This window comes from Caretta caretta, chromosome 12, assembly GCF_965140235.1.
Source record: "Caretta caretta isolate rCarCar2 chromosome 12, rCarCar1.hap1, whole genome shotgun sequence".
NCBI lineage: Eukaryota > Metazoa > Chordata > Testudines > Cheloniidae > Caretta > Caretta caretta.
The window spans coordinates 39,580,579-39,597,550 of NC_134217.1; the positions used below are offsets into that span (position 1 = coordinate 39,580,579).

At 58.2% G+C, this 16,972-nt stretch overlaps 1 protein-coding gene across 5 annotated transcripts in view; it reads right to left on the reverse strand.

Moving 5' to 3' along the window:
• Positions 1 to 16,972, reverse strand: part of PIEZO1 (piezo type mechanosensitive ion channel component 1 (Er blood group)) — a 110,495-nt gene that overhangs the window by 58,419 nt on the left and 35,104 nt on the right. For all 5 annotated transcript variants that reach the window (XM_048870829.2, XM_048870828.2, XM_048870830.2 and 2 more), the window contains exon 2: positions 4,033 to 4,128. In XM_048870829.2, the coding sequence (XP_048726786.2) occupies positions 4,033 to 4,128 (96 nt within the window). The remainder of the gene's footprint in view (positions 1 to 4,032; positions 4,129 to 16,972) is intronic.

Sequence of the window (16,972 nt, forward strand, 5' to 3'; positions counted from 1 at the left end):
CCGGGAACCACCAGGAGACTAGAGTCCCCAAGCTGCCCGGCCTGGGGGAAACCACAGAGGAAGGAGAGAAGGTGCCCACTTTAGAACAGCTCACGCCCCCCTCGCCCTAAAAATAACCCCCACAGACTGAGAAACCCAGGCCTCTCAGCCTCAGAGCTACCCACCCTGCTCAGTCACGGGGGCATGGCGCTCCAGCCCCCTCCCCGGGGGACACCACACTCCTGCCACTCATGGAGTCTGGGTCTCGACTGCCCCTCCTCTCCTCTGCATGTCAAACATCTGGGGGCAGTGCCCGATGGTATCGTCGGGCAAGGGAAGGCTTCTGCCCACAGCAAGGTGCTGCCAGCCTGGAGATAAAGCTCTGAGGGCCTGCCCAGTGCCCGGGAAGTGAGCCTGCTTCCCCCAGGGTGAGCCCCAGTGGGGGAGGCATTGGGGCAGCAGAGTTAATATCAGGGGCTCCCAGAGGTGAGCTCTGAACTCCGAGGACGGGTCCTGCCCCAGGATGAATGGCGCCAGGGGAGCCCCTGCTGCTTGCCTGAGTCCAGTCTGCCCCAGCACCTCTCCCGTCAGAGCAGACAAAGCTCCCATGCCCACCCAGAGCCGCTGGCCAAGAGGCTAACTGGTCTTTGGCAGACACTGGTGCCAATGCTATACCGTGGCACACCTCACCAGGACCCAGGCTGTTCGCACAGGCAGATCTGGATAGCCGTTCGGCTGCAGTCACGGCTCGGAGCTGGACCATGGGAGGGGTGCAGGACAGCGAGGGCAGGCCAGGGCTGACACTAGAGAAAGAAGGACCCATAATTCCCTGGTGGTGCAGGCCAGTGCGGGCAGGAGTGGTATCCTGGGCGTGCAGATGGGGTTCAGACCCTCTTCTCTAATCCTGCTCCCGGCAGGCGGAGAACGAGGAGCCGTGGGTCAGTGCTGGGGCCGGTTAAACCCCGAGTGCTGCGTGAGCAAGTCGCCCCTCTCCAGCAATTCGCCAGCTTGAAGAGCCAGGACTCCCCACGGACACGCTGGTGCCACCCATTCCCCGGGGCAGCAGCCAGTGGTGCTGGGGTCACGATGGCACAAAGAGCCATGGCTGCGTCACCTTGGCTGGCCCTGGGGCTAAGACAGGGCTCTTCCTGGCAGGGAGCCTGCAGTGATTGAACCCTCTATTTATAAGCGACTCTTCCCTTGGGCCCCACTCCACAGTCCTGTCCCAGAGAGCCAGGCTCTCTGTTCCCTTGATGACATATCATCCCATTGCTCCCAGCTCGATTCCAATTCCACTCCTCTGGGATCCTGCCCGGTCCCTCCCCGAGCAGCCGAAGGACACGCACGGATGGACTTTTTACCCTTGTCTCCCCAGTCGAGCCTCCGTCCCTTCAGCATTCTTGTGGATCTTCTCTGAGCTGGCTCCAGTTCACTGACATCTCTCTGGCACGGAGGGCCCCGGAGCTGGACGCCACATGCCAGGTGCGCTCTCAGCAGCCACGTGGAGAGGGATTATCGCCTGGCGACTCTGGGATACCCCATCTCCACAGTGCTAACACGGCAGCGGATTCTCTCACGATGCCCTGGCTCTGCAAACCCCAAGCCAGCCGGCTGCCCGCCACTGCCCCCAAAAGCTGATTTAGTCAGGGCTGCTGTGCAGCCATCTCCCCTGAAATGCCCATCAGGAGCTGTTCGAGCTAGCCAGCAGCGACACACGGGGCCAGCGTGGGGAGCAGAGCCCCCTAGGATGGGAGTGCTCACAGCACCCTTCGTAAGGGAGGGATCCTGGCTGAGTCATCACATGCCTTCTGCTGCCTCCCCCAGCTTGGGCTGTGGTTCAAAGCCACAATCTGGCCTCCACGCAGGAGTCGGCCTGCAGAAGAAAGGACGGTGGCTCAGGCCAGGCACTGCAGCGAGAGGGGAAACAGGAAGGATTTTGCATCCAAACCATCTCCAGAGCCTTTCCCACTCCAGGGGTCCCAGTCGCTTTCAGGGAGATGGACGATGCTGGTGCACAGGCAGGCGTGGCAGGTGTCCGGCTCTCAGTTGCAGACTCGCGTCAGCGCTCTCAGGAAGAGGCAGAACGGCCAGGACAATCGTCCCCAGCGGAACTTGGGATCTTTTACTTCCACTGGAACACAAGTTCTCCGTCATGTCTCCCCTCTAGCACCACCGCTGCCTCCCCTGGGCTGCCCGGCAGCACCAGCAAGAGGCTCAAGGCCTAGTGTGGGACTGGAACCCACAACCTTGTGGCTCAGAGGTGAGCCGCCGTGGCAGCTACCCTCAAGCGTGGTTCGTATCAGCAATCGAAGCAAAACTCAAGAAAAGCAACCACTCCTCCAGACGGGGTGGGGGCACCATAGGGCAGGGCCCGGGCACCGAGCTAGAGCACAAGATTATCTCGGCGCTTCACTGACTCGTCCACACTGTCTCCATTCGCTTTCCCTGCCACTGCTGATTCACACGCGTCTGTGCCCGAGGTCTCCTTTAGAACCAGCCCCTGCTCCAGTGAGGACCCAGTCCCACTGCATGCCAAGTGCAAACATCCACCCTGAGAGCAGTACATAAAGTAATGAATGGGAGGGGGAGCGGCACCTTCTTGTCTTTGGGCTATGGGATGGGGAGAGCAGGGGACCCGAAGAAATTAAAAGATGGAAAATTCAAAACCAACAGAGATAAATAGTTCTTCACCCCATGCAAAACTAGACTGTGGAACTCACTGCCACAGGAAGTCACTGAGGCAAAGGGTTTAGCATGATTCAAAAAGGGATAGACATTTCTATGGAGAACTAGAATATCCATTATACAAAGGATCAGAATTCTGGCAGGGATATTAAGCCTCCTGCTTCAGTGCTTAAGCCAGTCTCTAACTATTAGAGACCAGACTGAGACATAACGTGGGGCCAGCTTATCCCACACCTGCCTACGGCTGAGTTCTTCCACCTCCTTCTGCAGCCTCTGGGGTGCGCTGCTGTCAAAGACAGGACTTTGGACCAGATGGACCTGGGGTCTGATCCAGTCTGGCAAGTCTGGCCAGGCCCCAAAAGGCAAGCTAGCAATGTGGGCTGTGTCCAGGAGACAGGGAGATTATCTCCAAGCCATGTCTGAGTTGCCTTGTGGCCTTTAGCCCATTCCCAGTTAGAGAGGCAGCATGAATACGGATGAATAAGGTCATAATGAATAGCATCTGTGTGTGCTACTGCCCTCTACTGCACGGAACCAGAACTGCTCAGCTGTGTGCCATAGGCTCAATACTGTTAGCAGCTAAGGGAGATTCTCCTTCAGCTCAAGAGGCAGAGCCCTGAGCTTTGGATGCAGGAGTTCCTGTGCCCTGTGCCTGTGTCAGGAAGTTCTCAGTGGGCCTGGAGTGCAGCCCGATGACAAGTGAGCAGTTCCAGGTGGGCTGACTTGCTATAATACACAGCACTGAGGATGTTTTTCATGGGTGCATCTCACAGTATTAGAGAGAGGGGGAGTTTCCTTCTCGCCCATTCGACAGCTGCGAAGGCTGAGGCACAGCGCTGGGACAGGGTGCGCCCACGGCTGCAGAACCAGGACTGCTAATATTCAGTCTCACGCTCTAGCCGCTGAGCAACGCTGCCTCCCCCAACTCCAGCCTGGCTTTCCAGGGGTGGAGAACACCACAGCAGCTGAGTGATGGGACTGTTCCTGCTAAAACCCAGGACACTCCTCAGGGTGGGGCCTGTGCTCTGGCTGCCCAGGCCAGGAAGGATTTTATGGCTTGTATCCAGGACAGGAACTCGCTCCGGCGCTAGGCCAGGAGCCCTGCCGGAGAGAGCACGCCAGCTCCCACAGCAATGCCCCTTGCAAGCACAGCAGTCTCCCCGTGACTGCAGCTGGCATCTCTCTCCAGAGACTGCCACTTGGCAGGTCGCTGCCCCCCAATCTCAGTCACCATCAGCCAGGACAGAGCGAGGGGAGCAGGCGTGGAGGGTGGGGAGAGGGCAAACCTTCAGGGATCGTATGGCGAAGGGAAAACTGCCGTGTCCAGAGCCTGTGGAGGCAAGAGCCGCGGCAGCCCTCGGCCCTTACCTTTGATGGTGTGTTCAGTGGGTCCCAGGAACCACGGCAGCAGTAGCAGGTAGAGCAGGTACACGAGCGAGAGGGCATTGAACCGGAACACGCAAGCTGGGGAGAGAGGCAAAGGGAGGCGGGTTAGAGATCTGGGGCGCCCCGGGGCAGGACGCCCCGTGGCCCCCGCTGCTGCAGGGTCCCCTAGGCAGCTGGGAGCGACTTGTAGAACAAGCCCACTGGCTGTGGGGAATCATTCCCCCCCATCTCCACCCCGGGCAGAGCTCTTCATTACTCGGTCCAGGAACCGAGGCCTCGCTGCAGCACAAGGCCTGTGCCTTCAGGCAGCACGAACCCAGATCACCTCCTCCTGGGGGACCCACACAGCGTCAAGGCACCGACAAGCTACCAGCCACCGCCTGCCCCCCCAAGGAAGAGGGACCCACAGGCAGACAGGCTCTGACCTCAACCCACCTCTGGCTGCTCGCCCACTCCATATAAAAGTACCAGTTCTGCCCCCAAAAGGGGGGATTCACCCCCAAATGCTTCCCGGAAAGCAGGGCCATTCCCGACACCCACCAGCATGGGGTTTCAGGACATGGGATTTGTTAAACTTTGGGTCTGCAGATTCATAATATGGGAATGTTTGGGAAGAAACTGAGGGAAGGTCCCTAGAAGAACTGAAGTTTTTGAAGTAGACTAGAAGCAGCCTGTCAAAAGACAATCCAGCCATGACCTGGTTTGGAATGTGCACCACTGCCCTCTACTGGACAGATTCAGAACTGTTCAGCCGTGTGTCATACCCCCTGTATTGGTTACAGAACTTCTCCCTTTAGCTGCAGCACTAAGGCCGGTGTGTCTGGAGCTGCAGAGCTCCAGCCCCACCATCACCCTGCTGTGGCGTAGCCCTGCTGTGCAGCATGGAGAGGACTGAAGCTCCCAGGCAGCCACAGGGCTAATATGATATTCAACCGTTACATGGCGTTTTACACGTTTTAACAAAGGCCAAGTCTCCCCCAGAGGCAGAGCAGCATCAGGGCTGGGAGTAGAACGCAGGAGTTCATGGCTCCCAGCTCAGGGGTCTGGCCACTAGACCATGCCTAACTCCCAGCACACCTGACCCTGCATTTCAAGGTGCGGGAGAAGAGAGACGCAGCAGGGGCCTCACACAGCCACCCCTCTGGAGAGCTCCAGCCCCGCCCCAGTCAGCGAGGGGGCTGAAGGGTGGCTTCGCCCTTCTAAGACCCTGCCCCCAGTGTGTTTCCAAGTCTGGTTCTTCACACCATTTAGTTTGCTCCACAAGACGGAATCTCTACGGGACCCCTCCTCACTCACACACCCCCTATTCCCAGCCTTGACCCCTTCTCTTCGGGCTCCCTGCTCATCCCCTGGGGGACCCAGCCTCCAATCGGACCTGGCATGCTGGGAAACCCTCTTGTTCGCTCATGCGCCCAAAAGGGACACTCTGAAGCTGGACCATCATCAGCGGGGAGGGAGACGTGCTTCCCGTGTAGGGCAAAACCCCTGCGTGGGAGAGTCCTGCAGGAGGGAGTCAGGATCCATACCGCTGGACAAGAGTCAGCGTTTTTGTGATCCAGTTCCCAGGGTTTCCTACCTCCCCAAAAACTTAGCCCCTCCTGCCTCCCTGTCACTTCACACCAGAGGCTTAGCCCTTAGCCTGTGCGGGGGGGGGGGGGGGGGGGGGGGGGGGGGGGGGGGGCGGCCAACGACTCCCAAACGGAAGCAGGTTCCTGTGCAGGTTTTTCCACTTGCCGTCACAGTATGGCTTTCCAGCCCGTGGCCAGGCTCTGGGACTTGCTGCCCTCCTCCCATGGCTGGGGCTTTGGCTGGGACAGATCATGGTGGAGGAGCATCCCATTTGGCCACTAGATCGGCATGACCTTCCCTATTGGTTCCGACCCACAGGGCGACCCCAGCATGGAATCAGCCAGTATGTTCTGGGAGGAGGCGCGCACCATACAGGCAGGATAAATCTCCACTCATTCATCCAGCCAGCACTCCCTCCCCATGGCTAGCAGCCACTGCCCTCTGGAAAAGGCGGCGACTTTCCTTCCAGTGATGCAGCCACTTCAAATACATATTTAAAAAAAAAAATCCTCTCAAGAAAGCGAGAGCACAAGCGTGCGAGCCAGAGCTCCGTACTGGGAGACTGTCCCAAGAAATGGTTTCAGGCCAGACTCCATTCCCCCACGCCAGGCTCAGGCTGCCAGGATTTCCCCTTTTTAAAAGAAAGTGGGCAGTCTGGTAATACAGGAACTCCTCACTTAACGCTGTAGTTCTGTTCCTGAAAAATGAGATTTTAAGCGCAACGATGTTAAGCGGATCCAATTTCCCCATAAGACTTAATGTAAATGAGGAGATAAGGTTCCAGGGACATTTTTTTCACCAGACAAAAGACTATATATATATATATATATACACACACACACACACACTATAAGTTTTAAACAAACAATGTAATACTGGTACACAGCGATGATGATTGTGAAGCTCGGTTGAGGTGGAGGAGTCAGAGGGTGGGATATTTCCCAGGGAATGCCTTACTGCTAAATGATGAATTAGTGATTGGCTGAGCCCTGAAGGGTTAACACTCACACTCTACAAGGCAGCAGGAAAGGAGGGAGGGCGGACAGAGACAGAGACACACACCCTGTATGTGTTTGAGAGATGGAGATGCACATTTCCCCTTTAAGTATGAAGAGTGGGGTCAGAAGTACACTGCCTTGTTAGATCAGCAAGCTGAGACCAGACCTCAGCTCCCTCCGTCTGTGTGTCCCCCCGCTCTATAGAAGATGGGGTGAGCGGGGTGCAGGAGCAGTGGGGAAGGGGACACCCTGACACCTCTTCTTCCCCTCCACCGTCCCCCCACAGCAAGCAGGAGTCTCGGGGAGCAGCTCCAAGGCAGAGGGCAGGAGCAGCACATGGCGGGGGGAGGAGGGGGAAGCAGGACAGCTGAACTGCCAGCAACTGATAGCCTGCTGGGCCTAGGCGGGTGCTGCACAGGGGACTTAGGGGAGCAGGGAGCTGATTGGGGGGCTGCCGGCCCACCCTGGTTCGAAGCCCCCACAAGCTCGCTGCAACAGGCTGCTCTTCCTGCAAGCAGTGGACAAAGCAGGCGGCTGCCAAATGACGTTAGAAGGGAGCATTGCACAACTTTAAACGAGCATGTTCCCTAATTGATCAGCAACGTAACAAGGAAACAACATTAACCTGGATGACTTTAAGTGAGGAGTTCCTGTAGTTGTGTGTGTCCTTCCAAACAAAACAAAACTCAATCTCGTCCAATGCTTGGGGGGGGGGTACTTTGGTGCCAGCCAAGACCTTTTTATGTGACTGTTTATTTGAAAACCTCCCACTCCCATTTCCACAATACATCTCACACACAAACCCACACGCACCCCTTCAGATCAGGGCAGCGTTCTCTAGAGACATGCCACAAGAAGCCCGCTGTGTCGCTAAGGGTCCCATCATCTTCCCTCCCCAAGGAGCTCGCACTGCAGCCCACACTGGGAATGCGCCAGAACCAGCCTTCCCTGCAAAGCGGGACCTGACAGGCACGCTTCACCCGGAGCCAGGAACACGCCTTCCCTTCTGCTTTGACACCCAAACAAGTCACAGGCAGCAGGGCTGGCCCTGGCCTCCTGGGGGATCTGCCCCACCCTACACCATCTCTGCAAGACTCCCACCGGGGCCGGGGCACTGAGCTCATCCTGTGCCCAGGGTTGAATTACGTCAATTGTAAGCACTCCAGAGCAGGTACTCTCTTTCTGTGCTGTTTATACAGCACCGAGCACAGTGCTGCCCCGGCCTATGGCTGGGTGTGTTACCACATTAGAGAATCATGGAAACGTAGGGCTGGAAGAGGTCACCTGGCCCAACTCCCCCATGCTGAACATGGACAGTGTGTGAACCCCCTATTCAGGGAGGCTAGCCCCGTGTCCCCCCCTCCTGCTCTCACCCACCAGGGCCAGAGGATCTCCAAGGCCCCCACCACAACTGGAGGAGCTCCAGACGGCTCGAATGAGCCGCCCCAGGCCCTGGCCTGCCCGAGCCACTCCCAGCCCACCCACTGGAGGAGTCCCAAGCCCCATCACGGCCTGGCCCTGGGGCCATGGCGGGGAGCATTAGCCGAGGTTTGGGGAGTCTTAGCCTAGAAGACCATACCCGACTAGGGTTGCCAACCCCTCAGGATTGCCCTGGAGTCCCCAGGAATTAAAGATCAATCTTTAATTAAAGATTATGTCATGTGATGAAACCTCCAGGAATACGTCCAACCAAAATTGGCAACCCTATGCCAGACAGGTGTTTGTCCAACCTGTTGGGGATTCCACAACTTCCCCAGGAAGCCTATTCCATTCGGCCACTACCCTCATGGTTCAAAAGTTTTTCCTAATACCTAACCTAAATCCCCCTCGCTGCAGCTTACACCCATCACTTCTTGTCCTACTTGCAGTGGATGCAGAGAACAGTTGGTCACTGTCCATTTATCTTAATATATCTGAAGGCTTCTCAGATCCCCTCTCAGCCTCCTTTCCTCTAGACTAAACACGCCGAATTCTTCCAGCCTGTGCTCATAGGCCAGGTTTTCTGATGGCGTTTCTTGCTCTCCTTTGGACTCTCTCCAGTTCATTCCTGTCTTTCCCAGAGCTGAACATGGCGCTCCGGCGGGGGGCTCCCCAGTGCTGAGTACAGCAGAGCCATCACCTCCCGTGTCTCCCGTGTCCGCTGCACCCGCTCACGGGGGTGGAGGGCGTAAACCGGTGCTGTGCACTGTATAAGCACCTTGATGGACCACCCCAAAGGCAAGACACTGGGAGAAATGCCACTGCGTGTGGGCCCTCTGGGCTCCACCGCAGGGGAAATTCAACACCCTAAGGAACCAGCCATTTGCCATCAGGCCTTCAGGTGGCGGGCGCTCTTTGCCCCAGCCCTCGGCAGGAAGCTGGCACAGCTTGCAGAGTAGCCACAGCGTCCGGGAGCAGGGAGCAGGGTGGGTGTCTGGGTGAGGGCCCTTGTGTATCCTGATTATCAGTGTTTGTTTTGGCACATTCAGAGCACAAGCAGTTTAAACAACGGCTTCCCTCTGGGCTCCCCAGAGCGTGAGACCCTTTACGGCCTCTCAACCCGCTCTAGGAACAGCTGTGAGACACGCATGGGAGGCCGGAGGTGGGGGACCTTTGGGGGCACAGTGACACCAATCTGCTCTCATTGGCTTGCTCCAGGGAAGCGGATTGTAAGTCCCATCCCCACGCCCCTGTACCTGAAGCCATGGCACTTGTAGCTTTATTACAGCTATGGAGAGATTCGTTCACACCAGAACATGGGCTCCAAGCCCACTGAGCCAGGGGAACGTCCAGACTGGGGTCCAAACTGGGTAACTCTAGCCTTGTCCTGCTCTTCCCCCTTCCACCAGGGCATCCCAAACATTCACCCTTGCTGTGCACTGGGAAGGAGGCTCAGGCCCATCCTCCCACCTGTACTTGAGGGGCACAGAGAGGCCAAGCCACTTGCCCAAAGCCGCATGCAAGTCAGCAGCAGCGTCCGGGCTAGGAGACAGATCGCCTGACTCCCCATCCTGTGCTTTAATCACAAGATCAGCTTTCCTCTTTGCTGGGGTTTATTTTTAGGCAAATTACAGCTTGTTTTAGGAGTGAAACCATCTGACCGGTCTGGAGCTTGGAGGGATTTAGATCCAACGATGGGCACTGTGCTTCCAGCCAGCCTCTCATTTTAATCTATAGCTGGAAACCCCACGTCGCCGACAGCAACAGCGACGGAGAAGTTGCAATCCATACAGTGGGGTTACAAAAACGGCAGCTCACGGGGATACACAGAGAAAGTCTGTCTACTTCAGGTGTAACTCACCAGGCTAGATGCTATCTGATCAGAAACGGGGTTGCTGAGCAACACCACGCAGGAGCTGCAATCAACTGCAGACACCCACATGAGCAACAGGCCGACGGGAACCACTCGCGGGCACTGAAGGAGGCTAGCCACAAAGCCGTAGGTGCACCGCTTAGCGCAGCTGCTGTCAGCATTAATTTGTGCCCCAAGTTTCTAGCCACCCTCCCCACTTTCCTACTGGAATACCAGACCAGGGTGGGACGGGTCACCCACCATGTGCAGCAGGCTGCGCCCTTCCCCCCAACAATAAAAGTGAAGGATTATTTGCATGGTGTTGCCAGACCCCACAAGATCAGGAGCTGATGATCTGCTGGTTTTCTTAAAGCCCCAGTACCTGAGTCATGCGATTACAGGAAAATCTCTGCTTTTTTTTTTTTTTTTAATTCACTTTCTAGTGTACATGGCTGCGGGGAAGAACTGGCAGTGTGACCCCCAGAGGCCAGAAGGCCAAGATAATGGCCCAAACGTTGATTTTGGTTTTAAAATCTCATGATCTTCAAGCCGATCTCCCGATTTTCAGGGGCCTGATGTGATTTTTGATACTTGGCACAGGCAATCTGGGGAGGCCGTGGGAGGGGGAGGTTCATGTGCTGAGGCCTCATGGGAAAGGGGGCGTCTGAGGAGCGAAGCGGGAGGGGGGTGGCACTAGGCAAATAGCCACTGGGAGGCCCTTCCCCTAGGACAGAGGGTCTCAAACTATGGTCCATGGACCACCAGTGGTCCGCGAGCTCCATTCAGGTGGTCTGCGGATAGTTCCCTGTAAGGTGCGCGCCTGGCCCGCACACGAGAGAATGAAGGGCCACCCACCTAATTAGTGGAGCCGCCCGGCATGACTCCACTAATTAGATGACTGGACCCTGGAGAAGACGCACATGTAAGGTGAGGTGGTGGCCTTGGGGGGAATAGGGGGTAGGTGGGAGGGGGCAGTGGGGTGAGAAGAGGGGGTGGGGGGAATTTGGGAAGTGCAGGGCTGCGGCGGGCAGAGAAAGAGGCGACTTTCCCCAGCTCCAGGGCTGCGGCCGCTGGGGAGAGATGGCCCTCCTCCCCAGCCCCAGCTCAGGGGCTGCTGCGGCAGGGGAGAGAGGGAGAGGCCCCCCGTCTTCCCAGCCCCAGCTCGGGGGCTGCCGCGGCAGGGGAGAGAGGGAGAGACCCCCCCGTCTTCCCAGCCCCAGCTCGGGGGCTGCCGCGGCAGGGGAGAGAGGGAGAGACCCCCCCGTCTTCCCAGCCCCAGCTCGGGGGCTGCCGCGGCAGGGGAGAGAGGGAGAGACCCCCCCCCCGTCTTCCCAGCCCCAGCTCGGGACTGCTGCAGTGTGGGAGAGAGGGCACATCCATCACATTAGAAAGGTAAGACGACTGATATTAAAATATGAGTTGCGTGCTTTTATTTGCAAAAAGAAAAGGAGGACTTGTGGCACCTTAGAGACTAACCAATTTATTTGAGCATAAGCTTCATGAGCTACAGCTCACTTCATCGGATGTAGCTCACGAAAGCTCATGCTCAAATAAATTGGTTAGTCTCTAAGGTGCCACAAGTCCTCCTTTTCTTTTTGCAAGTACAGACTAACACGGCTGTTACTCTGAAACCTGTGCTTTTATTTGTAGAACAAAAAAAGTTCATTATTATTATTGTTTTTTTATATAGTGCTTTTATCCAAAGCGCGTTGCAATAGTTAGCTAAGGGTACAAACAACATTTGGAAAGATCAGTAAGTGGTCCGCTGAGACCCCCAGCAATTTTCAAGTGGTCTGTGAAAAAAAAAAGTTTGAGAACCACGGCCCTAGGAGGCAGCTAAAGCAGCAATTGGGGAGGCTAGGAAGGGGCCAGGTGCAGAAATAGGGTGGGGAGGGGTATAACTGGCTGGCCTCTCCCGCCCTGGCCTCTCCCGCCCTGACATGCACCCCTCAGTGTCTGATTGCTGAGCACTCGCCCTGAGTCATCACCTCCTCCCTTGCCCTCCCCAGCTCGCTCCAGGCCCGTGGCCTCTCTTAGCCTGACTCTCTGTGCCAGAGCAGCTCACGCCCACAGGCCCAGCCAGAAGCAGAGGCTGAGGACTCCCAGGTCCCAGCTTCCCCCGGCCTTTATCTGAGCTAACGAAACGCAGCGGGGGGGGGGGGGGGGGAATAAGCAAGGCCTGTCCTGCTTACACCGAGCGCCAGGGCCTCGTTTCTCAAGGGGGGGGACGGAGAAGGCCCCAGCTGCCAACGGCAATTTGGAAACAAGCGGAACAGGCCCCAGCCAGGCAGCAGCGCAGTATAAATCCTTTCCATACAACGGGGCTGGTGGTGCCGGGCGGTGTGCTCTGGCAGGAAGGGGGCACGGCTCTTCCTGTGTTTACCAGCAGGGTTCCGTGGGATCTCGCTCCCTGGGGATAGGAAGCCGCACATGCACAGAAAGGCCGAGTAGCCGGACACCGCGGGAACAAACATGACCCCAGCCACTGCCCCATCATGCTCCCATCAGGAGCTCAAATGCACCCAGGCGGAAAGCCCAGGACTGGGATGCCAAGGATATAAAATTACTGCCTGGACAGAGGGCCTCTCCGTGCTGCCCGACACACACGCCCAGGAGTGAGCACACCATCCAGAGCCCTGCTGGGGGCAGGCTGGGCTGGAGCCTGTCATCCCTGCAGCCCAGCAAACCAGTCTCCCTTGAGCCCCACCAATGGGCAGGTTGGTGCTGCACCCAGAGTGCTTGGTGTGGGGCACACGGTGGGGGTCCACCGGGGAGAATCAGAATGCAGAGAGCTGGGGTGACCCACTGGCTGCTCCCTATGTTGGGAGTGAGGTACCCGTGATACTGCCAGTCCCCGGTCCCGCTCCATGCATCCGAACGAGGCGCTGATGGAGCGGGACACGTGGCAAAAGGCGAAAGCCCTGCAGAGCGTTTCAGAGATCAAAGCCAGCTCAGCCGCTTTCTCAGGAATCTTAACGGTGGCAAGAGAACAAGTGCCCCCCATCCTGCAACACAGGACGGTGGGGGGACGGGGACGACCACTGCCTCTTGCCCCTAGGCTCCATGTCCCACTCAGCCCCCTCCATCCCTGCTGAGGAGCCTGCCCCACCAGACCCCCCTTCACCAACCCCGATCGGCAGGAGACGAGGGCAGCCCAGGGGACCGGAGCCCAGTTTGAAACAGAGCATGTGGGAAGGCAAAACAGCCCATGGTCTCCAGGGAAAGTACCAGCAGGCGCCATCCGCCACCTGGGGAACGGGTACGGCCCAGCAACCTCTCCTGTGCAAAGGAAGAGCAAGCTGTGCCCAGGCAGGCAAGGATCACCCCCCCCTTCCCTCTCCCTTCCTCCTCCCCAGTGGCTCCATGCACAACATTCGGGGCACCTCCCACACCCAGAGATGTCACCGCTTACAAGGAAGGAGCAGCCAGTCATTGAGGATGGGGGGCAGAGGCAGTTGCTGGACGTTCCCAGGTCTCCTAAAACGTGCCCCCTCCCAAAAAGGCAGATCTTGCACTGCCCCAGGGAGACACTGGCTCTCCGCGACAAGAAGCCCACCCATGCCAGCCGGGGTGAACACGGCCCATTGCGGAAGGGTCAGACTAAGCCCAGGGGAGAGACGGGCTGGGGCATACAGGGCTCAGGAGTGAGATGCCCCCTCAGCGTGCCTCCCTCTTCCCAGCCTCCCTTCTTAGCACGCGTTAGGGTGTGGCCCCGAGGAGTGGGGACCTGCCCTTTAGCAATGGTGCTGCTCTCTCTCTCCGCACAGCCACCGCCCCAAGTTTCGCTTCCCGGCTGCCCGCTCAGGAAACCAGCGCTAGAGAGGGTTCGAGTGCGAGTGTCCCAGGGCAGTCGAGGCTGGAAAGCTGGAGCCAAAAGCTTGCAAGTCACGTGGCCCCAAAAGGGGTCTGGCTCCCAGAGTGCAGTGCCCACGAGCCACAGGGTCCACCCTAGAGCGCAGGTCTGGCCTCCTCTGTGTGCACCCTGGGTGCTTCCCAGCTCGGCCAGCACTGGCAGGCCCTGCCCGCTGCAGCCTGGAGGCGACAGGTGTGGGTGATGGGGCAAGCTCTGATCAGCAGCATCCCCGACTCCAGTCCCATACAACACTGGTCGCGGCACATCCCTCGGTGCTGCCCTGGGAGGGGAGCAGTCCAGCCACCTTTGCCTGCAGCGACTTGCGCTCCCTGGCTTCACAAGTGCCAACGATTGTACGTTTTGTAGTTAGCAGACTGCATGATCTCATGGAGCAAATATGCCTCTTCCGGTGCCAGCAACAATGAGGCAGAGAGCGCCCTTTCTTGAGAGCGAGAGACCGCTGGAGCTGCTGTGGCTGACTCAGGAGGGCAACCCCGTTTTCACCCCCTCTTCCCCAGGAGGCTCAGGACCACTCCCAGCTTCCCTGCCAGGGACCTCGGCCCCTTGAGCCCAGGGGCATTAGAGCCTCTAGGTTAAATCGCCAGGCAGTTAACCCCTTCAGCACCAAGACCTACCACACCCCAGATCCAGCTGTGACTACTCCTGAGGAAATTCTGTGCCAAAAAATTAAAAATTTTGTGCATGTTTTAAAATTCTGCAAATTTTATGTCAGATAAATGTGGAGACTCCAGCATGGCAGTGGGGAGCACAGGCCACTGGCTGCAGAAGTGGGAGCTCACTGTGCAACTCCCCCTGGGACACGGACTCAGTGGTGAGGCTGCACCCAACCCTGACACACCGCAAGGACCGGGCCGGCCCCAGAAACACCCCAGGGCCCTGCCCCTCCATGCCAGGTGCACCAGGCGTGGGAAGGCAGGCTCAGCAATGCAGAAGGGGCTCGGTGTGGGTTGAGAGGGCTCTGTGTGGGGCAATCTGGCTGTGAGCAGCTCAGTGAGGGATCTGGGTGCAGGGGGATTTGGATACATAGAGGCTTGTTGTGGAGTTTTGGGTGCAACGGTAATGGGACTCTGCAGGGGGGTTCAGATGAATGTGGGGGTTGACTGGGTGTGGGGAGGATAGAGCTCAGCAGGGAGCTCTGGGTGTGGGAGGCTCAGTGGGGGGGTCCAGATGCTGGGGGAGTGGGGCTCAGCGGGGTGGGGATCCAAGTGCAGCTGATTGGCGCTCGGTGGGGTTGGGATGCAGGTGCAGTTGGCTCGTCGGGGTGGTCTAGGTGCAAAGGGAGTGGGGCTCATTAGGGTTGTTCTGAGTGCGGGGGGATGAGGCTTGGTGGGAGGGTCTGGCTATAAGGGGGTCCGGATGCACAGGGGTTGGGCAGATGGGGGAGCAACTCCCTGTACAGGGGGGTGGGGGAGTTTGCAGAACTTTCTGCTCCTGGGGGAGAAATCTGGGGGTGGGTCTGACACAGCCCTGGATGCCGTGCAGGGAAAAAGGAAGTCCCGCCCAGCCCAGCCCAGCCCAGCCCAGCCGGGACTAGCAGCTGAGCCCCGCACAGGGTAGGAACCACCAGCTGGGTCTTCCCCAGTCTGCCCCCTTCCCCATAGTGATTTACCTCTCTGCCAGCTGCCCTGAGCACCTGAAACATACTGCTGGGGAAGGTCATATGACCACTCTTCTGGCTTCCCTTTGCTTCCCCGTCAGAAAGTCATTTTTCTGCAGGGAAGCAAATAAATGTGGGGGGGACATAAATTCTGCGCATGTGCAAAGGCGCAGAATTCCCCCAGGGTTATGTGACGAAGCAAGCAGTGAGAGTCCTCTCTTCTCCCCATTAGAGCAGTCTCCATGGCTGCTGGGCTCTAGCCACTCAGAAGGGCTGATCTAGGGAGGAGTCGGCACAGACCCAGCCACCAGAACTGACTAGCAGCTAAATGCAACTCAGGCCAGGGTGGGGGACTGGAAGCAGCTCCATGTGTGGGATGGGATCCCAGCTCCTCAAGGCAACAGGGCATGTGAGCAGAGTCCCACACTTCCCTTCCTGCCTCTGGCCAGGACTCAGTGCAATGGTTGGTGGGCTGTAGCAACCTACCTGCCTGGTACAGGAGCACCTGGATGGCCCAGCCCCACTGTGTTAAGCATTATGCATGCATACACGCACGCACGACAGCCCAGTGTTCATCTCCTCCCCCTCCTCAAACACTGCTCTGCAGCAATGCTGAGCCAGCGCATACGCCACGTCCCACCCCAGAGGCAGCTGCACTTCAGGGATGAGGGAGAGAGCCTTACACACACACTAACATGCTGAGCATTCCCTGTGCAGCAGCTGGTTTTCAGAACTGCTCTTCGCTGCGGAGAATAAGCTCAGCAGCCCCTAAGCCTAGTGTCTGGGTGGCACTGGGCGGGGTGGGAAATTCTGTACCGAAAACTCAGTGAAAAAGAGGAACAGGGTGGGTGAGAGGAGCTGCCTTGAGGGTCTTGGAGACAAAACCGTCTAGCCACAGAGCAAGCGGACTGAGCAGGGGGCGTGCTCACACCCCGCTCTGCCTCACAGGGCCTCAGACCTGAGCCACCGGGGCCTGAGCGCTGAAGGCACTGGAGAGGGCCTGGCCCTGGCCCTGTTAAGCTACTTTCTGGAGCCAGGGGCTGTTTCTGTCCTCAAGGCATGGGGGAAGCACCAGCCAAGCTGCAGCGCTTCCCGCCTGTTGAGGCCCAGGCCTGGGAGCTCGGAGGCGTCCCACGGCTTTCAGCAACTAGCTGAACTAAGTCCAGCGAACCCCATCCCTGTGCCGTGGGCAGCTGCTTCACCCCTCGCCTTGCTTCTCTGGGGCGGACTCAGCCCTCCCCTCCGCAACCAGCCCCAGAACTGGCGGGGAAGCAGCTGCCACCCAAGAGAGGAGAACTGAGCCGCAGAGCCGGGGGGGATGCAGAGCTGCAGGGACAGCAGGCAACGGAGGTGACTCAGAGCTAAGACAGGTTAAACCCTGCTGCCAGGGTGGGGAAATGGAACTGGGCAGCCACGGCCATCCCGTTAGCGCAACTTCCATTTCGATCCATCCCAAGGAGGCACTCGCGTGGCCCGGTGCTCCCGCTGCTGCAGGGAAGGCGGGAGCCTCTGACAGACCTTGAGAACTATTGACCTGAGCCGGCGGCCCACTGCAGCCTCACTTTGCATTTACACCAGTGACCTAGGCTCTGCGACCCCTTCCCAGCCTACCC